The following is a 22,083-nucleotide window of genomic DNA, read 5'->3' on the forward strand; positions in this document are numbered from 1 at the left end:
CTATATGTAGTTTCCTGGCAATCTCCCACTCTCAACTAGTGTGGTAAAGCGAAGAAATACAGGCACAATTAGCAAACCTGATTATCGCTCAGCCTGGATGTTGTCAGTGGCGTAGCAACAGGGGGGGCCGGGGGGCCGTGGGCCCCGGGTGCAAGGGGCCAGCGGGAGGGGGGGGGGGTGTCATACGCCTGAAGACACCCCTTTTTCGCCGGTTTGACTGGGCGCAAATGGCAAAGAATGCTCCGGTATCCAGTAGCTCGAGCTCATGTACCCGATGCGTTGCGCCGCAGAAGTGTCGGCTGCAGCTCTATCAACACCCCATGAAATAATTGCACGAATGTGCGGGCTAAAAAAATTTAATTCCCAAAATGGTCGCTAAACTATTCGCCTTAGCGGAATTTTTCATGTGGAGTGTGCCGTGCGTTCATGCTGGGAGCAGGAGTCGCTAAACAAACGCTCTTGGGTCCCTCTTCCGTTCAGAACGCGCAGCGAAGACGAACAAAGCACTAAGAGGGTGTTCAACGAGCGCGCCCGGCGCTCTCGTTTACAGTGAAGCGTTCATTGAGAGCGACGTTGCATAAGTGCGGCCGTCAAAAGTCGCGAATGGGATTCTCTGGATCGTCTTCAGATTGGGTGCGGCCGAAGAGTTTGGCGGCGTATGACTCGACAGGCTGTATATAGTCGCGGGCGCCAAGATGTTCAGCTCGCTTTTACTTCCCCTCTCCCGCTCGCTCCGAGAAGCCGCTGCGAAACCTGGTTATGTTTCACACTTTCCTTCTTACCCTCGAAAGTTTCAGAAAACTGTTGTTATTGTGTGACTTCATGTCATAAGTACAGTGTCTGTGTCAGCTGCACAGAATTTTTTAAAAAAACGTGAATTTTGTAAAGATATTTCCGGATATTCTATGAAGTTATGTGACTGTGATTACTAGGAACTCGGTAGCGTGAAAAATATGGCAGGTAAGTAATAACCATATCCTTAATAATCCCCTAATTAGTACTTATGGAGGAAGCACTTCAATTCCAGAATTGAGGATTCAAATTCATATTACCTCAACAAAAACTTCTTAAACAAAATCGTTTTGGGTGCTACAACCTACAGTACTTTGGCACTGCGGCCGGCGCCCAGTATGGCAGTAGCGAAAGAAATATGAAATAGTGGACCAGTGAGGTTGATCCCTCAACCCTCTCCATTGCGAGTGCAGACCAACAGGTTTCGCAGGCACGGGCTTCATCGAGGTTCTTTTTTTTTTATGGTGATGCCAAGAATCGACGCGAAGCGTGCTCTATTCTGTTCCCACTCTTTTGGTGGTACCGCAGCTAGTATAATCACGTTCGTCCGTATAGCAGCAAATAAAAACAAGGCTTTATTGATCACAATAAAGAGAAGTCGTAATTGTCATAACATTGGCACCCGGCAGCAGGGAGGCAGGTGGCGTTTTCCGTTTTTCTAATATGGTGGGGAGATCAGCGTCACTGAAACACAATTTAATTTTCGTTTTCGTTCAGGGCTGCCCACAGCCAAAATACTGCGAGCCATAGTACCTACGACGATTTTTGTGAAGTTGTTGTTGGGCAAGATATGAATGTCGGCCTTCAATTTCGCAAATATAATGTTGCCGCTAAAATTGGTAATTAAAACTTTATAAAAAATGTTTTACTTGTGACGCGAGCCGTATTTTCCACGAAGCCGCATTTGTTTTGGTTGCCAAGCCTTACAGTCTGACAGAAGATGTGCACATGCGCTTATCACTAGTTATCAGTGCAGCACACTGTGTTATTTGGCGTAGAAAAAAACAGCCTGTGTCGGCCTCGAGTTCCACCACTGGAAAAGCTGGCGCCACCGTCGGCGTGACGTGTTATTAGGGATCATGTGGACATAGCGGCCGCGTCGGTTGCTTCGGGAGCGCCGAAGAGAGCTGAAAAGGAAAGTGTAAGTTCCCTCGTACGCTGCGGTCCTCATTTATTGGCGGGATTTTCCCGCTTCGAGTATCTCCTTTACAACGATTGAAAGCACTAGAATAGGTAGTGGCTACCTTTGAAGGTGCTACTACCTTCAAAGGTAGCCACTACTGCTCGGTGCCGCAGTGCCGGAGGTACGCAACGGAGCCCGGTGTCAGCCTTATTCTCACGTAGCTGCAGGACAAAAAGCTGCGTGAAGCTTCGCTCGCGTAACATAAAACCGGCAAACAGTCATCGGCTACAACTCGGGTATGCAGCAAGCCCAGACGCGAGGAAGATTTCTGCTTCGGCGCCGGGTCTGCAATGTTCGAAAAACGAGCACTGAGATGCTCGTCCGAGTCCGCTGCCCGACTAATGTCATGACAGTTTGGTCTATGAACTTGTCGATGCTATAGATACTGGCAACTTCACTGGAGTGGAAAGGTAGCGGTAAGAAGCACATCAAAAAAAAGCATGGCATATGGTCATGTTTGTGTTATGAATTATTGCACTGGATTACGAAAAAAAAAAGCAGCGGGAAATCGCACGCTGAGAACACCGATAAACATATAGTGCGACGCAACTCGAGAAATAATATTGAAACGTCCCAAGAATTTAGAAAAAAAAAGAAGATTGAATCGTCGCGACATCCGGCACGAAAAAACTGTAAAGGCTGTAAAAAACTCCTCTCGTTTCGAAAGTACTTACAGAAATTTTTGGGAGAGCACACGGGTGGTGTTTTCAGTGAGCGCTGACAGCAAAACCTATGAGGAGCGTGCCGCGTGATCCCTCATACTACGCCGGCGAGGCGCTTCCGAGAGATGGCGACTCCGTAACTCCTCGCCGCCAATACCTGCTGCATTCGCGACCTCTGGGAAAGAAAGCGAAGGAGAGGGGGACCTGGGGGACGTGCGCGGTGTCCTAGGCGGCTGTACTGGTGCTGAAACCCGGAAATTGTCGATATCCTCGCCTTCCTCGACTACACCCGGGGGGGGGGGGGGAGGGGAGGATGACAGAAGCCCTATGGGCCCCGGGTGCCAGACGACCTAGCTACGCCACTGGATGTTGTGCTTGATTTGTCGTGCAAGTAATGTCTCCGTCGCCACTTCTACACGTCGAATAGTTCTACGACCTCCCTGCGAAGATCAGGATTTGGTTCCCACCTGTGACACGCTGTATTTCAGTTACCTTTATATCAATTTTCTTTAGGATTTCTATATGTCAAATAAAAAACTATTTTAAGCTCATGCATTTAATGGTTTGAATTTGTCATGGCGTCATGTGTTTGGTTCGGTTTGGCAGCCACCTGTAGCATTGACCCGCCACGGTTGCTTAGCGGCTATGGTTTTGCGCTACTAAGCACAAGGTCGTGGGGTCAAATCATGGCCGCGGCGGCTTAATTTCCATAAGGTCGAAATACCAAACTACGGCGTGTCTCATAATCAAATCAGGGTTTCTGCGCGTAAAGCCATCTAAAACGATACACCCGTGGCAGATTGTCTTCTAATTACCCGTTAGCTTCAAATACATGTCCAGTTACTAAGGTTATGCTTTCTTTCGTTGCATTACCTGCGGTATCATATGGTTAAATAATAGCATGTGATTATATATATATATATATATATATATATATATATATATATATATATATATATGCCTATATGTACTCCCTACACGTTTTTTGTTCCGTAAAGTTTATTAATAGCCTTCTAATCACGCCATGGCAGTCGTACCTGACAACTATCAAACGGCTGTACGGCACGACAACCGGTGGTATTTCTTCTCTCGAGGGAGCCCCGCCTTCTGGCGGATATCAAATGTCACAGGCGCAAGCGCTTCTACGTAAAACGTACTGCTCGCAACGTCCCTTGTTATGTCACGCGACCTAGGTAAACCTTCTAATGCAGAAACCGCACTACGGTCACTTGGAGGGGGCCCCGCAGCAGAATAAAGAATGTAAAGAAATAAACTTGGATGGGCTCGGGACAAAAAAAAAGCACTGACACACTCCCTCTGCCTTAGTATGGGAAAAGAGAAAAAGAAGGGAAAGAAAGTCACCTGCGGACGCAAGTTGGGGTATAGCGACTGTCAACGTTGGCAGGAAAGCTCACCTCAGGTCGACAAGTCAATCTGACAGTTCGAGTTCTCCTTTAGGAATGCACCAAAATAACCATTTTTTTGGTGGTAGGATGCTCCAATAACGGTGAACTACAATTTCTTGTGTAAAACCATAGTGCGCACGTGGCCTGTTTATGAGCCCTTTAAAAACCGCAGTGTTCCTCTGGATAGTTTAAATTTACGTTACACTTAGTGCCTATAGCACAAAACCATCTGGTAGCGGTCAGGTAAGATGCCGTATTGCTAAGGGAGTCAGTTCTGCGATAAACTAGAATCATTTAAACAATTTTCTATACAGTAATCAGACCTCACACGTTTGATAGTTCTACAGACATATAAAGTACGAGTTAAAATAGACTCATTTATTTACAGTTATCCATCTTGATCACTTCTTTCTCTTCCTCCTCTCCTACTGTTCTTGTCTCTTCTGTCTTCTTCTTCGCCGGAGCATCACATCCTCCCGGACTTCGGTATTCATCCCTCCTGGGATGATAGTGTATGACCTTTCCTACTGTTGCTATTTCATTTTTTCCTTCCGGTCCCAAATAGTGTAGCGATTTCAAGATTCCTTGTTGCTTGATGGTCTTTATCACTGTGTAGGGCCCAGAAAATTTGGACCTCGGTCCATCTAAACTCCTCCGGACTAAAACTGTATCTCCAGGCTCTATTACAGGCATCTTCGAGCTATGCCGCAGATCGAAGTGTCTCTTCATTGTTGATCTGTAGCGTGCAAGCTCCTCTTCCGTCTTGCGCCTTTCTTGCAGATCTACTTTACCAACAATTCCAAGGTCGTAGTCTGCCGGTAGCCAAGTTGCTTCGCCTGATGCAGCAAAGTTAGGCGTGCATCCTAATCCCATGGTATGAGAATGATTGTGGTGCCTGACTGCTGCTTCCAAGGCACACTTCCATCCTCCATGGAAATCATGGTAAATTGCGATGAATGTTTTCAAATCACGAATGAGCCTCTCAGCTAGGCCGTTTCATTCTGAATGGTAGGGTGTGGCAAATCTCAGGGCAATTCCTCTATCACGGGCCCATTCTTGAAGCTTCTTACTGCGGAAAGCTGGCCCGTTGTCGGAGACCACTACCTTGGTGTTCTTGAATATATTCCCCTCCAGTAACGTCAAAACAGAATTGCGTCTTCCTTTCCTGGCTTTGCAGCTGTCATGTGTGTGCATTCATCTATTGCGACAAGGAATGCTTGAGTCTTACTGACTCCCTCTCGTCGCTTTTTTATTTCAGCAAAATTTAGATGAATTACTTCAAATGATACTTGGGAATGATTAGCGATGACCATTTGATTCCCTCTTGGACGATACTTGGCCTTGTTAATTTGGCACTGGTGACATGTTTGCACGTAGTTGATATCTTCCTTCATATTTTTCCAGATGACTCGACTTTTTATCTTCCAATAAGTTTTATAGGATCCATCATGCCCTCCCGACTCTGGGCTGTCATGGTAGAGCTTCAAAACCTTTTTCACCAAAGTTCCTGGCACACAAAATTTGCCATTATTGCAAGTCAGGTCTTCGGTGCCTTCCCACAAGCTGTAAACGTGTTCATGATCAGATGTTCTCACTTCTGTGATGTGAAGCCTGGAAAGAGCATCTACGTCAGGAAGCTTATCACCAGGTCGATGGCTTACATCGAAAGTGAACTGTTGTATTCCACCGATCCAACGCGCCACTCTGCCCTTGGGCTGGGTTAATCGCAAGAGGTAGGTTAACGCTCGGTTTTCAGTGAAAAGCCGGAAATGACGACCCTCTATGTGGCTTCTGATATACCGGAGTGCCATCACAACAGCCACAGCCTCTTTTTTTGTGGTCGTATAATGTTCTTGAGCTTTTGAGAACGTAGAAGAATAATAGCCAATCACCTTGAGCTGGCATCCTTGCTGTTCCTTTGCGTCTCGTTGATATAGAACGGCCCCTGTACCATACTGTGAAGCGTCCGTGCACAGCTCGAAAGGCTTGTTGAAGTCAAGTAGCACAAGCACAGGATCCGACGATATAGCTTCAACAAGGTACTCGTACGCTTTCTCGCACTCTTCACTCCAGATAAATGGCATATCCTTTGCGTCAGCATGATGAGGCATCGTGTCTTTGCAGCGTAATCCTTAATGAACGCACGAAAATGACCGGCGAGTCCGAGGAAAACACGGAGTGAGTGTAGGTAATACGGCTTGACGAGCTTCTTCATCTTTTGTATAGACTCCTCTCTAGTTGTTTTAGTTTTGCCGTCAAAAACTCTTCCTAGAAAGACAACATTTGTCTGAAAAAATTCACTCTTGTTCTTGTTAATCTTTAACTTTGACTTGCTGAGGGCTTCTAACACGCACGAAAGGTGTTTTTCATGTTCTTCTCTTGTACGTGAGTATATGATGATGTCGTCAATGTATACGTTACATAACTTTCCCAGGAACTCATCAAGCATGCCATTCATCATTTTCTGAAACCAAGCCCCAGAATTCTTCCAACCGAATGGTAAGCGGTTGTACTCGTACACATCGAAAGCTGTTACAAAAGCAGTGTACTGCTTGTAATCTTCTTGTAGTGGCACCTGCCAGTATCCTTTACAGATGTCGATCCGAGAGAAAACATTTGATCCACCAGTTTCATTGATGATCTCGTCTATTCGGGGCATGGGAAAAGGAAACAAATTAGTCTGGCCGTTTATCTGCCGGCAATCTGTGCAAAGGCGAAATGAGCCATTGTCTTTCGGTACTATGGTGACTGGTGACGCGAAAGTGGTTGTTGATGGCCTTATAATACCGGCATTTAGCATTTTCTGCAGTTCGGCCTTTAGCCAGGTCTTTTTCTCGTGGGAGAGACTGTACGGCTTTTTACGCACTACTGTGACGTCGTGAAGCTTAAACGGTACCTCGAAGACATCTGCTGCTGGCGGGTACGTCTCAACACAAATAAGTTCGGGAAAATTTGTCAGTATCTCATCAGCATTTGTAACTCTTCGATGTGAATTTTCAATTCCACACAAGTTAAGCCTAAATGATCCGTCAATAGTCACTTCATCTCTCCAAGAAATATTCATCTTCAAACGCTTCATATCAGGTCTAGATAAAATAAACAGGAAATCAACACCCTGCATGGCAAGGGCATCTACTTTCAGGTGATGTTCACCAAATTCAACTTCTACTTCTGCCCAGTGTTGCAACCTTCTAGTTTTTCCATTATAGCTTTGAACACTAACTATTCTTCCTTCATACACCTTGCTCGGTTGGACGATTTCCTGATTTACCAGGCTTACGGATGCTCCAGTATCAACCAGGGAGTCCAGACTTTTTCCATTTACCATCATTTAAACAAATACGAGATTTGACTTCAGAAGGTATACATTTTCCATCGTGTCACATTGGTCGGACTCGGTATTGAAATATTCTACCGTTTCGCCATGTGCGTCAATGCTCAGTGGTAGAGTACCATGCCTTTTGATGGGACCGTCAATCAGAAAATCACTGGACACACACTTAAGGCAAGCAAGTAAGTCATCCGTGGACGTTGGACGGTGTACAAAAACCTCTCTTTGCGATTCGTTAGTCATGCCTTGAACTATCAGGGGAAGGATTGCAGAGTCCGGTAGATTAGGGTCGGCAATGTAGAGTAAACGTCTCTTCTCGAAAAAATAATCCATGATTGTCCCTTCTGTGTGTCTGAAAGCTATCGCGTCGTCCCATCTGTTAACCGGATTTCGCTTCTGCCATGAATCACGGCATTGACTTACGATTCGCATGTCCCACCATTTTCTGGCATTGCCGGATAAAAAACGGCGCATGTTACACACTTTGTCGTCCAATGACGTCCAGTGGTTTTGCGCACATGCATATTCATAAAATCTGAGCCACAAGTTGGCGGCATTGGATACCTCATCGAAACTATTGGGCTTGAACTCTTCTTGATGTGGTTTCTGTGCTCTTAGTGAGTCGTGAACTGCTTCGAAAATCAGTCGCTGTTGCTCATACTGCGTGGTCTGCTGCTGAAACAGCGCTTGCAACAAGGCGTTATGCGTGTGCTCAGTCTCGTTCTTGGAATCTATCCTTGAATGTCCCGGAAACATAACCTCAAATTCAGACATAGAAGCATCGGTTCTTACCACACCTTTCTCAACGAGGGCCGCTTCGTTCAGTTGACTCTTCTCAGCGATGATGCGAAGCAGCTCCGATGAAGTCGCTGATTCCTGAAGAAGCACTGGATCTTCGCCGTCAAGCTGGTAGGTCTTCACGGTCGTCTGCCCATCTGTTCTTGCCAACGTCACTACAAGCCACATGGTCGGCTGCGCCAAATATGAAGTACGAGTTAAAATACACTCATTTATCACTTCATCTTGATCACTTCTTTCTCTTCCTCCTCTCCTACTGTTCTTGTCTCTTCTGTCTTCTTCTTCTTCGCCGGAACATCACAAGACACAATACTCTTGTGTCTTTTTGTGTTGCACAACTTTCTCGTAGCGAAGTCCTCTTTATGTTGCTTGATTTGCATAGCATAAAAAACCGGCAAACAAAGTCACCAAGGACAACACGGGGGAAATTACTAACATTGACTAATTGAGGTAAAGAAATAAAAAATAATAGAATTCATTGTCGACGAAAAAACAACTTCATGTAGCTGGGAAACGAGCCAACGTCTTCGCATCACGCGTGCGGTGCTGTACCTATCGAGCTACCGCGGCGCCGTTCTCCCATCTGCTTCCTGGGATATTTACGTGTTACTACTAGAACTAACCCTTCGAGTGTAAGCGAGCGCCACGACTCACAAACCTTGGCCGCGGATGAACATCCTTTCTGCCGCAGGCGTTACTAGTACGTGATAATTTTTTGGGAGGGTGGGGTGAAGGCAACTGGTCAATAAACCCTAGGTTTAGTTACCAGTTATTTCCACATTATTTCCATATGCTCTGTCGCCTTCAGCACGCAGTCCTAAAATAACACGTTTTAGTGCACATATACCTAGACTGCAGATGCGTGACATGATTGACATCCAATTGGCCTATATATAAGCAGCACTGGCCATAATAACCAAACATTTGTACTCAAGGGCATGAAGTCAGCTTGCAAAAACGCACACTGTAGGGCATCACAAAAGAATTGTGGGTACTGCCAAATTCTGCTTAACTTACCGCTGCAACATTTCTAGGCAGAAATATATTTTTATCGTGAGTAATAAACTAAACTACATATCATTGTACTCCGACATTGCGCAATTTGTCAGAACATATTTGAGGAGTCTAAGGCGAACCCAGGACCCCCCGTCACAGAACAGCGCTTGAGAAACCGCGAGTGAAGTGTCACAGCACACAATGGAATAGGAGACATATATGATTTCTTAGAGCTCTTATAGTTAGTTTTCGTGTAGACCCTTAAAACACGTTTCCTTGGACCTTTACTGTGGTAAACATATTCAACTTACCGATTTCTGGGCTCACCCGCATAACAGGCTCATGTTTTGAAGAAATTAATCTTGCGTAATATCGCTCACTTTTCCTAGAAGAAAAAGAAATGTTATGCAAGAACAAATGTAGTAAATTTATCTCAACATCAAATTTCAAATACATTTCAGTCAGTTTTATTATTTTGCCACGTTTTTCTTTTATATTAGTATAGCCCGCTAGTATATGTTCATCTGTTTTCGTACTTAAATTAGTTATGTGAACTGTCGTTATGATTATATGCATGAACTTGTCTTTCGTTAGCAGAAAGGCAGTCGTTATTTAGGTAGCGAATCATTACAATCGATGGCCCTTTATGACGAAAATAATACATAAACGCAGTCAATCATTAACTAGTGTGGTTCAGATGATGTCAGCTCAGAATGTTCAGAAAGCGAGCCATTGTAATAAAGTAATACTCTTACGCAACACAAATATCATAAATATGGACCCCAATAATATTATAATTCTATTTACTAATACTTTTTTAACAGTTTGTCATATTTTTTTTAAAAGAGACGGTGTTCGTGCAGATGTGTTTTCAAACCAGTAAGAAATTACTTCAACATTTATTAGCTTTTTCTGAATACCTGCTAAGTGCAAAGTAAGCAATAATTATGCGCAGATTCTCGTAAACTAAGCTCCTGATTTATTCGTATACGTAGCCTGGAATTACTGTTTTCACGCATCTTAACTTTTCAAATTAAGCATAAGCGCAGTGACCCTTACGCTAAGCTTTTGATGCCTGTGCCCGCTCTGTTTTCTGTACATCGGTCGGCTTGTTTATTGCCCAGTTAAGTCAGCTGCTTGCAAAGACTGCAGAAAAAAATGGCTGTGGCTTAGGTAAGGTTAAGCCCAGGATGCGAAGCATACTAGCCTTTATTTTTGTTGTTGAACCACTGTTTAGCCTGGTGAACTGCTGTTGCTTGGCTATATTTTGTTCGGCTAGACGAAGAAACAACTCATGCGTTACTCTGCTTCGCCTTCAAGAGTGGAACGCGACAGCGTTCCCGTCGACCCGCCAAGGGGTGTAAGACAATGAGCTACGGCGCTGCGACTACGCGCCCCGCATTGGACGCGGTGAGCGTCGAGCAACGCAGCGTTCGGCGCGGCAACGAAATGTGCGCCTGAGCAAGCGACGCACGCCTGAGCCTTAGAAACAGCTCGTTTCTAAGGCAACACCGCATTCACTAGAGGCGCTTTTGTACCGCTTTGAAGCATCTTACTCGTGGCTCAGTGGTAGCGTCTCCGTCTCACACTCCGGAGACCCTGGTTCGATTCCCACCCAGCCCATCTTGCAAGAGTTGAGCCAAAGCCACTTCTCCTCTGTCGTGACGTCACGGTGTCACGTGGTATTGAAGGCGACACCGCCGCGCCTGAGGAGCTGGGTTGAGCTCTAGTAATATGCTTCGCATAAAATCAATTCAACCGAACCGGGAGACGCGTTATGAAAACTAGGCTCGTTTCGGAGACGATGTAACCGCAATCTGGGGCAATAAAGAAGACGCTACTATATGTCACATTTAAAACATGACCTCTGAGAGATGTCTCCTGATTACAAATAGCTTCCGTAGTACGCAGTAAGCAATAGCTTGGTCTACAAGAGCTGTTTCTATTACCTCGACGAAGCAATAACTGGTGCGTGTATTTGGACACCGCCTATTCTAAACTGCAGCGGTGGTGGAATGGGTGTAAGTAAAGCTAGGCTGATCCCGGATATGGTGCTACCAAAAGCAGACTGATCCCATAGATATTGCAATAGTTAATATGGTCAATCCCGGAGATGGTTTCATCAAAGCAGCGCTGAACATGGCGACACTGTAGTAGTCGACTGTGAAATGACAAAACGATGCAGTAGTCAACTGGATGACGAGGACATAGTCCAAACAAAACTGCAGAGATCACAGAGACGGTGTAGGTGTAATAAGGCAGTGAACAAATCCCTGTCGAGCGTGTTTCCAATAAGAAATTGTACAATGATTCATCAAGTTGCTTGAGTACAATGCGTTTCACCGCTTCACAACGAAGATCCATCATCCTGCTGGATAGCCTATATTATCAGTATTTCAAGGCTGACGTCAACTAGGAGTAGATTTCTGTTCCTGTAAACAATACAGTTACGCTAAAATATATGCTTTGGAAAATGTGCTTGTTTTAAAAAAACGACATCAACAGAAACTTGCACTTTGTTTTTTAACAAAAACAATGGCAAAAGCAGCTGTTCCTTCAGGAAGTCTAATGAAGCTGAGGCCTGCGAGAAGCGCTGGTGTGCTATATTTAAACATGGTTACTTTTCTTTGCCTAAATCAAGTACACCTAATTATAGGCAGCTTAACGATAAGGTCCTCCTGTATGAATGACCAAGTTTTTGAGCTCTCCGTGCGTTCGTTTAGAAACTGATGTTTCTTCGCAAGAAAGCGGCTCCTCTGCAGGAGCATCGCTTCGAACAATTAAACCTACATCTTTCTTCCTTCCTGTAGGCTGCACTGAGTACTGTTATGCTTTCTATTTAAACCAAAAAGAACAATAGAAAAATATGAATAATGAACACTCCTATCGAATGTCAAGAAAACGCAAAAGGGATACGAGTCGCATTTATATTTTTGAAAATTCGCCCACCAAATGCATAGATGACTTTAAAATTCGCAGTTCCGCCGGAAAGATGAAGCACTGATTGTGAATGCGAGGAGGTATAGATAGCTATACGAAGTAAGGATAGTAGTTTTAGCGGGTGTATAAACTTGTAAACATTAGCTTACTAAGTAAATTACCAATGATAGAATGCTTCAGCGTGTCTCAACTAGGACGTAGAAAGAAACAGACACACCGAGACAGCACTGTCCTTGTGTGTCTGCTTCTTTTTAAGTCCTTGTTCAGTTGCGTTTACACATTCTGTTATGGAGTCAAACAAAACAGCCCGTCAGCGTGTTTTAACTGAATTAACCAGCACGGTGTCACACACACAGGTGAACATGAACACATCACTCGATGAAAACGGAAACTATCTGTGAAAACGCTGTCGTTAGTAATCGCGGCCAAAGCAGCGAGCCAATTAATGTCTGCGCATCTGTCCCTTCAACGCGTACGAATCTCGAAAGCACAGCGCATACGAAGCTACCGGCACTACGCGCACTCTGCAAACATCACAGATCGGTTTGAAGATGAAGCCGGCGCGGGCGCGCACTTTAGCCACATCGAAGACCGCTTTCAACAGACAAGAGCACCTGCAACGCGTCCCCAAGGCGTCTGCCAAAGGCGTCTACTACGGCGTGCGCGATTCGCGTGGCCAACGCCGTTGCAGACGCCGCAGCTGTGTCCACTCTGTATAGAGGGGCGGGCGAGGAGGTCATCGAGGCACCGTAGAAGCCGCCGGAGAAGAAGGCCCCTCCCCGCTTTCCTCACCCCCCTACCTCGCGCGCCATAAGAGAGTGCATGCATCGGGTCTGCGTTCCTTGCTCGCGCGCGCATTATTAAACCGCGTTCGCCGGCTCACCCTAGCAAGCGTTCACACATACGGAACCTCACAGCGACGGTGACGGCAGAAATCCGTCTGGAGTGTCTACATAATTTCTATCGCAATAAATGATCGGTTGCCGCACACACACACACACAAAAAAAAAGACGGCGAAGTCATAGCTACATATACTCGGTCACTTTGCCATACAGACGATTACAGGTCTTCATCGAGCAATAAGAAATCATCTGTTGGAGAAATGAGTGCGTGAAGCATGACAGCTGATCCCAGTTTGGCCTAGGAATCTAGGCTAATATGAACTGTGGCATATGCCTGAAATCAGCAATTGACCAAATGGGTACCAAAAAACTCGAAAATTGCAATGCTCCCGCCTGAATAACAGGTGACATTTTTGTGAACACGTACACTCGAAAAATCAAAAGGATAGCCAACAAAAAAATTTAATGTTATGGGCAAAAGAACATCGCTGTCACTTTGGCAAATCCACAGCGCTTAGTGAATCATGCACTGTAAATACATGCAGCATACGTCGGTGGTCGTGTATCACGATATACTGAGTGCGTGGTTTCTTTAGAATAAAGAAATAATAAACTTCCGCTGACATCCCCGTTGGTACACCGCACGCGTGGCACGCGTGCGGTGTACGTGGCACGCGCATCGGAAGTTGCTGCAACCGTTTTGTAAGGATCTACTATGTGTGCTTCTTGCGTGCGGCAGATACTCCAAAGCCCTTCACCTCATTGAAGAAACAATCAGGCATAAACAAATTGTCTTTATTATATTTGAAACGTTCGATGACAGAGAAGGTCAAGCGCCGCATCTCATTGGTAGTATTTTATCTGCTGCGCTTGCTTATCATATGGTAGTGGGTGAGTCCTTCCTCAATATAAGGCAGACTGCTATGATCAACCTGTCGGGTGTGAGAGGCATTCGAACGGGTGCTCCCATTTCAACATAGCTGCCCTCTTCTCAGAAACGGCGTCAACGCTTTTATTTCCCGAGCTGACAAAAAAGGATGGACCAAGGAAAGAAAACCCGAAGCGCAGCGTCGACGGTAAAACCTACTTCCACAGTCTCCCCCGGGAAGACGTCCACAACCACAACACCGTAAGGGCGGCGACCCCTTTTTTCCCAGCCTGACACAAAGGGACAGACGAAGGAAAGAAAACCTGAAGGGCACGGTCAACGGCAGTACCTATTTTCACAGGTTACCCAAAAAGACGTCGAGAGCTTAAGGACCACCAGGGCTTATTTAGGGCCATCATGGCCCCCGTGTTAAAGAGAACCGCTCGAGACTTAGATGACAATCACATCCATGTACCAAGGTAATGAATACAATCTTTTCTCATTTTTCTCATTGTCACGATGCCGGGTTTCGTCATTTCCTGGGTCTTGCGGTGAATACCCACCTCACGCGATCGAGATCGTATCAACACCGCGGCTCACATTGTCAAGGATGACGCAAGGTATTTTTGTAACCAAGAATAATTCCAACTCAATAGTTTAACTGACAATCCCATTCGCGAACCTATTTAGTAGGAATTATTCTTATCGCTTAGAATTACTGCAACCGTATATTATATAAGTGAGTGTAAATTAATGCTGTTATATTTAATTTTTGTTACCCTTATTATTGAAGCTACGCAACCATAAATATTCCTAATTAGGCTTAATTATTGGTAATTACCGTTAAAACTCCTAATGTGTCTTAATCAATCTATTGAACATTTGGCCTAATAATTTCACCCTAATTAATTTATATAATTTAACAAACTGAATAACTTCTTGCATTCCTAATGGTTACGCATTGTTATTAATTAATAGGTTATCCAGTCACTATTTAATTCCCTTGTTTGCTTATTTACCCTTCATTTGTCTTTGGGGTAAATAAGCTTATCGTATTAAACCTTAAAACATTTTCATCCCCTTAATCACTTTGCATGCTTCATCAGTACTCACTATGTATAGTAATAATCGTAAATATCTGCAGCCATACATATGGTATGGTATGGTAAAACTTTATTGAAGTTCTGCAGATCATGAGTCATCACCAAACGCGCCAATTCCACGAAGAATTGAAAAGCCAAGCCCCTCAGCCGCATCGTGGGCCTCTTGGACAATCCAGAATTGGTCAGCCAGAAGAGGGCTGTGGAGAACCGCTTCCCATCTGGCCGAGCTGTTATCGATGATAGAGCGTGACCGGACACACCCCCAGAGCATGTGTGCTAACGTAGCTATTTCTCCCCAATCGTGGCAAGTACCAACGGTGTAACTATACGGATAGATTTAATGTAAGAGCGACGGATTGGTATACACATCCGCTCCTAGTAGGCGGAGCGTTGGTGCTTGATCAAAAACTTTATTTATCCCTCTTGAGCTCTATTGACCCGCGGGTGAGGAAAGAAGTAGATTCTACGGCTGAGATAGTAGTGTTTGGTAATCTCGTAGTAGGTGGAGGGCGTGTTCCTGTTCTCTGGGTAGCGCTTTGGGCGAGTTCGCGCGTAGCCCGAGCCGACTTGTTGAGGTTGGGAGGAGCACTCTCTATCTGACCCTGATGTGCGGGAAACCAATAAATGAAGTGGTGCGTGATTACTTTGCCCCCAAGAAGTCTCAGGGCCTGTTTGGAAACGGTGACTTTGGAGATACTCTGTCTGCAGACCGAGAGCTATCCAGCAGGACTAATGCAATAGCCATTTGTTCAGCAATTTCCGAGTCCCTGGTCCGAACAGAGACAGCATTGCCCACAATCCACAATGACGTTGGTGAACGCCCGACGTTCCTTACAAGAAGCGGCACCCACAAAGCTGTTCTACCGCTGATCACTGTGTATTTGCCTAACGAGGTTGGCCGCCCTGCCCCTCCTTCTACCGCGATTATGATCGGGGTGCATGTTCCTAGCTATTCGCACGACCGCAATGTTCTTACGAATCGACGGAGGAATGTCAGAGAACTCCTCCGCTACTCTGTCGGGGTGATGTGAGGGTTACCGCGTGATGAATCTCCCTTCTCCTTCTCCTCTCTAGTGTCCGTGTCTGCACGCATTACCCTTTCTTGCACTATGAATTTCCCTGCCTTCGCTGTAGTGAGGCGAGTTAGCTGTGCGCGCTCGCGGGCCTCTGCAATCTCTTCCAGAATATTGTGAATGCCAAGCTGCATTAAGTGCTCTGTACATGTGTATACGGGTAACCCGAGAACCCGCTTAGTAATCTTCCTAAGCTATGCAATCAATTTATCATGCTATGTCCGTTTCCATCGATGCATAGCTGCCACGAATGTAAAGTGGCAGAGAACGAAAGCATGCATTAGTCGAATGAGGCTATCCTCCTTGAGTCCATGATGCCGATTTCATGCCCTGCGAACTAAACGAGCGGCACTTTTAGTTTTTCCAATTTGCTTGGCTACAGGCTTGCCATTTGTATCACCTGACTCAACGATCATGCACAGGATGTCGATTGAATCGACACTGGGTATGCGGCAACCGTTTCTAGTATATAAGTTGATGTCGCTGTCTTGTAACGGTATCCACCCATTGGGCCTTGGATCACGTTTCTTGGGACTATGCAGCAGGAGCTCCAACTTCAAGGGGGAGTATCTGAGACCGGTGGGTTCGGGATAGGTGTCGATAGTGTCTGTGGCCTAATTTAAGGCTCCCGCAACCTGGTCATCATTGCCTCCTGTGCACCATCATTTCCGTACTATCCTGCGTGACTAGGCCTGTTCTGAATCCTCTCATACTATGGGTTTAAATATCGTTATTCTCCAAGACCCGGGAGAGTCGACTGACGACCGCGGGCTCCATTACCCTATTTGAAGTAGTAGCTTAGCGCGAATAAAACCCAATGAAGACAGACAAGGTCAAGCGCTACTCACAACTGTTTAAGGGAAAGAAGGATAGTCCATGCGTGTACGTATATATATATATATATATATATATATATATATATATATATATATATATATATATATATATTCGCGCGTTACGCATGCGCCTACCAAACAAAAGAGTAGCCGGTCCATGCTCATCACATGCGGTTGCGCAAGAAGTTAAATTCGGCATCCATTTATGTGATATACGGCACACTCCCACATCTATCTCTATTCTTCTTGATAAAGAAGGCCTCAAGAGTGAGCCTGGAAGAGCCGTTGCCGCTCCTGCCAAGAATAGTTGTCGCAGAAAATCGAGAGTCGCAACCACACGCAGTAACATAAACCATCAAATGTGCGCCCTTATCCTCTTCTTTCTTTAGTTTTTTGGCATGTTCCCTTAAACGGTCATTCACACAACACTCAGTTTGATCAATGTAGAACTGCCCACAAGGGTGCAAGGGAATTGCATAAACAACCCCTCGGGAGCACTCAACGAAGGGCTTCTCGTGCCTTGTGCGGCAGCCCCGCCTCCTCTTACAGCAAACTCGAGAACACTGCTTCGAAAGCTTGTTGGGCACAGAGAAAACCAGAGGAATACCATGACGGTTAGCAACCTTTTTAAGGTTGTGTGACACCTTGTGTAGGTAGGGGAATAACCTCTGGTCTTACCTTCAGTCGCTTGACCTCTGTTCTCGCCCTTCGTGCTCTAAGCTTTACTTTTTGCAGAAGAGACTCTATTAAAGCGTTGACGACCGTCAAAGGGAAACCAGGAGCCCTATGCCATAAAACTATTCCAATATGTTTTTGTTCCAACCTCCTGACGTGGAATTTGCGTAGCCACTGACGCAAGCACCGGGCGGTCACCCCCAGGGTTGTCTGAACAGACCAATCAAACGCTCTCCGCGTTCATAGGAGGTAACTTTTGTTTGCTTGAAAAACGAATAACATTGCCTAGACTGAGCGGCTTGTCGTGCCTAATTGGCTGTCAAGAGGCGAGAATAATACTCAAGTGGAGAGGGATTTGATGGGGCAGAGCCAGTGCACTGAAAAGTGATAACTACATGAAGAGGGTGGTGCCGGCGTCTGCGATTGGTCCGCTTACCTTACTTAGCTTGCGGTGGCTGGTCGAAAATCGCGGCGGCATGAAACGGAAGCTTAAGGATGACCCTAAAACGGATCCTCAGCAGAGAAGAGTTGGCCGAATGGAATCGTAAACGTGCCGAAAGTGCTCGGAAAGCGTTACGCGGCCACGCAAGAAGTTTTATTATACGCAAATAAACCGATGCTCTCCGGCAGGTGCAAGTAGCCATCGCCTGAGCTATCGGCGGCAGCCATCTTTTGTTCCTTTCGGAACGTGGCATCCTGCGGCTATTCAGAAGAAAATTCAGTTTTGTTCGGCATATTAATGCATCTTTAATGCGTACACGTCACTTTGACGCGGTGAGTTTTCGCGGTTTTTTGACGTCGCGTGACAGGCAGGTGAAGTGGGGGTGGTCCAAAAAAGTTTTGATCAATCATGGAGGGCTGACAGCAGAAACGATATAGAAAAGTTTGGAATAGTTTTACGTTATAGCGCCCCAGCTGACAAAAGGCGTCCAACTTGGTTCGTAAAACTAGACCAAATGTGGTGTACGCACAATTTCCGCAAAGCCGATTTCAAGCAGAGATTACCAACTGCTTGCTTCACCACTTTAGAGTGTGCGGAATCGTACGGCAACAATTGCTTCATGGCTCGCGGTTGATAGGACCAGCAGACGTGGCCAACTTCAAAAGACAGCTTTAAATCTAGGAACTGCAGGCCTGTGTCGTCGGGAAGTTCATGGGTAAAAACGAGCCCTTGGCCTTAGTTGTTAAAAGCTTATAAAATAAATGCAGGGGATGTAAATTCACCCTTATTGTGTAAAAAGCACTAAAAAGTCATCAACATACCAAAAACTTTTGAAACCTGCCCCCCCCCCCCCTTAATAACCTGCTTTAAAGACCTATCAACAAAAAACAAAAAAATGTCGCACAAAACAGGAGCAACACAAGACCCAATACACTCTCCCGGGCGTTGCAGATATGGCTGCGCGTTGTGAAGAATAAAAGTCACACTTAAATAAAACTCGAGCAATGTTAAAAAGCTGTCCACTGAAAGGCCCGCTGAGTTCTGGAAGTCGACCACGTCGTTGTATTCAATACCTTCCCTTAAGAAAACCAGAGGCTTGTCCTGAGGATTTGAGTAGAATAGATCTTCTACGGCAACGGAAAAACCATACTTAAAGCCGTCATTACACTTAACAAATTGTGCGACCTTCGAAGAACTTTTAACACGGAAAGGGTCATCCACTTGTAGCGTCTTAAGCTTATTCAAAAGAAAAAGGCTCATGCAATGCTGCCACGCCCTGCGCTCGCTAACGATAGTTCTGAAAGGAATGTCGGGCTTGTGCGTTCTCGCGCTAAAGAACAGAGTCAAACAGCTTTCTTTGCTATTCTTGATACCTTTATCAAGTGGGGTCAAGTTCAAACTTTTGCAGAACTCGATGAATTTTGACTTGACTCTAACTGCACTCTTACTAATAGGAACGAAATTCTTATGCACCACTGCCTGCGCTTTTTCGTCAAACCGACCTTTTGGCAACACAACAAACCCAGCTTCCTTATCTGACTGCAACAGCATAAGCTCATTTTGTTTGAAATACTTTACGACATATTTAAGCTCTCTTTAGCACGAACGTCTGAAGCCCTGCTTGAACACCTTCAGATGCAGTAAAGTCCCTCCTTCAGGCACTGGTCATGGTCCTCTTGGCTACACTTTGCAGAAAAGTCTTGGTTGAGACCTACCAGGTCGTGGGGCTGGACGGAAGGTGGAACGGCATACTTCGGACCTTCTTGCAGTAGCCTAGAAACGCCCTCGGGGAGCGATACTTCGTCTAAAACGACCACCGCTTTTCCCTGTGCACGAATGGTGGTCGATGACCTCAGAAGGAAGCTCAGCATGGTCTTCCACCTTGTCTCCGTGATCTGAGCCGCAAGTTTTCTAAACTCACGCAACTTACTGCTTGCTAGCCATTCCGGATCCGCACACCACAGTATTCTTACCCGCACGCGATGTAAGCGAGATTTGCCTAAAGTTGTCAACGCTAGGGGTTTTGCCAGGCCTTGGGATGAGTACTGCGAGAGCAGTCTACCAGGGCACTGGGACCGTTCCATTCCTGCAAATTGCATTAGTTTCCCTTTAAGGTATGCAATTGATTGATCATCCAGATTTAGGAACGTCTCATTGGAGATGCCATCCGGCACTCGTGTGGATCTGCCATTGAGTTCGTGTAGAGCCCTACGAATCTCTTCAACACAAAACTCCGGATTCAGGGAGGAATTCGCGAGGCCCGAGTAATCAAGATATACAGGATACCGCACTGACCCGACTGGGAGATATTTGTCAGCAAGCATACAGATTCACTCATCCACGGAGGTCATTCGTGTGGCCTCGTGTATGGTTCTGGCAGTGACATGCCTTCGATTAGATTTAGAATTAGTCTCATTAATCAGATGCTTAAGCAAGTTCCAAGTTCTACCATTGCGACCTCGGTATCTATAGAATTACAAACGTAGTCCATGTGCTGTTTAGAAAGGGTTATGCTATGGTTCTAAATGTGTTCAATAATCTCAGCTATCTTTTTTCGTAGCCAACGATTAAGTCACTCACTTGTTCATCTGTTGATAATGAACTGTTCGGCCTCTAACAGATGAGCTAACCTGCTGTCCGTATTCTCAACAGAAAGGTCGCTGCATACTTTAGACATTGCACGCCGAACGTCCTCTTGGACCTGACCCATCTAGTGCTCTATGGTACGTCGGCAATCTGAGGAAGGCCTCTACTCGCGAAGCTTGCGCAATTTATCCCAGTCCGTGTGCGAGAATTCGCACTGGCTTTTGCCCTAGCCATACGTAGACATAAGGCATTTTCATATACAGCTCCGTAGGGCACTTACATCCTGTCACACATTGCAGACAAGCTTATATACTTTCGAGAGACGTAGCCATAGAATTCGCATGCATTCAGATTGTGAAGAAGGCTTCCGTCCGGACGCCAAAAATTTTTGTCTTTTAATAAGTTCTACTTGATTGGTGTACGTCTTCGACGTGTCCCATGCCAACCAGACGGGCTTCCGTCCAGCTCTCGATTACATTATAACTAGCAGCTATGCACAGTAGGCTCAATCAGGAGGACTTTTCAAGCACCTATAATTTCAACCTATCAGTCTTATATTGCTTACAGTAATGTTTCTTATTCGAGGGAGCTTACTCTATTATGACTGTTTCTAGCTACATCAGTGCGTCTTTACAAAGCGAAATTAATCAATTCAATAACTCCTAATTTGCAGGATGATGGACCTTATAGGTTGGAGCACACAGTGAAATCTTGAAAGTAGGACCTATTTAAGAACCTCCAGGCGCAATCTAGATAGCTGACTGGCACCCCGTATCAGCCAGCGACTATCAAGGCATGCTGTTCATTTGCAGCACCAAGTTCGCCCCATAAGCATGTAGAATGTGCTATGCGTCCTAAGTTTATAAGCCGATAGGCGCAAGTAGCTTTAACGTGAAAACTACTTTCCCCACCTCATTCAAGCGCAACTGCTTCTAATATAATATCCTTGCTAGTAGCTATACCACGGTCGTTGGATCTTATTGTAGTCTGAGAAAGGCATTCACAATTACTTTGTTTAGGGCAAAACAACGCACACAATGAAGACGACAGGAAAAAGCACTACTCTCAACTGACTTCATCTTGCGTTACTCTTTTATAGACAGCAGAATCTAGAGGAACATGCGGAGTGAGCACCATGTACAGGAATCACCGACATCTTATCGCAAGAGCGCACTCATGCGCACTCAGACGATAGCACAAGTAGCACCTTGTCCTGTCGTCTCTCTTGTGTCCGTCGTTTTGCGCTAAACAAAGTAAATATGGATGCGCACCAACTAGCCGGCCAACGCATTGTGCTGAGATAGGCAACCTAACAATTATGTCAAAATTTGCCTTTGGGTAGACAGCAATAATTTGTGTTAGGCTTTCATCTCAGTAAATTTGAGCCTATGTCCGGTAGTTTTGAGGGAGCTTGATGGAGTATACAAAAGTAGCTTACTATCACCTTCAATACAGAGCCATATTTTGCGTGCTCACAAACTTTCATTTGTGATTGTTTAAACACTGGGGAAAGGCAGCCCAATTAGTGTCATTCAAATACTCTAAGCAA

At 45.4% G+C, this 22,083-nt stretch overlaps 1 protein-coding gene across 4 annotated transcripts in view; it reads right to left on the minus strand.

Annotated features, from left to right (window-relative positions):
- Window positions 1–22,083, minus strand: part of LOC135916861 (uncharacterized) — a 116,922-nt gene that overhangs the window by 4,996 nt on the left and 89,843 nt on the right. For all 4 annotated transcript variants that reach the window (XM_070521387.1, XM_070521389.1, XM_070521388.1 and 1 more), the window contains one exon: window positions 9,480–9,553. In XM_070521387.1, the coding sequence (XP_070377488.1) occupies window positions 9,480–9,553 (74 nt within the window). The remainder of the gene's footprint in view (window positions 1–9,479; window positions 9,554–22,083) is intronic.

This window comes from Dermacentor albipictus, chromosome 7 (assembly GCF_038994185.2).
Source record: "Dermacentor albipictus isolate Rhodes 1998 colony chromosome 7, USDA_Dalb.pri_finalv2, whole genome shotgun sequence".
NCBI classification, from domain to species: domain Eukaryota; kingdom Metazoa; phylum Arthropoda; class Arachnida; order Ixodida; family Ixodidae; genus Dermacentor; species Dermacentor albipictus.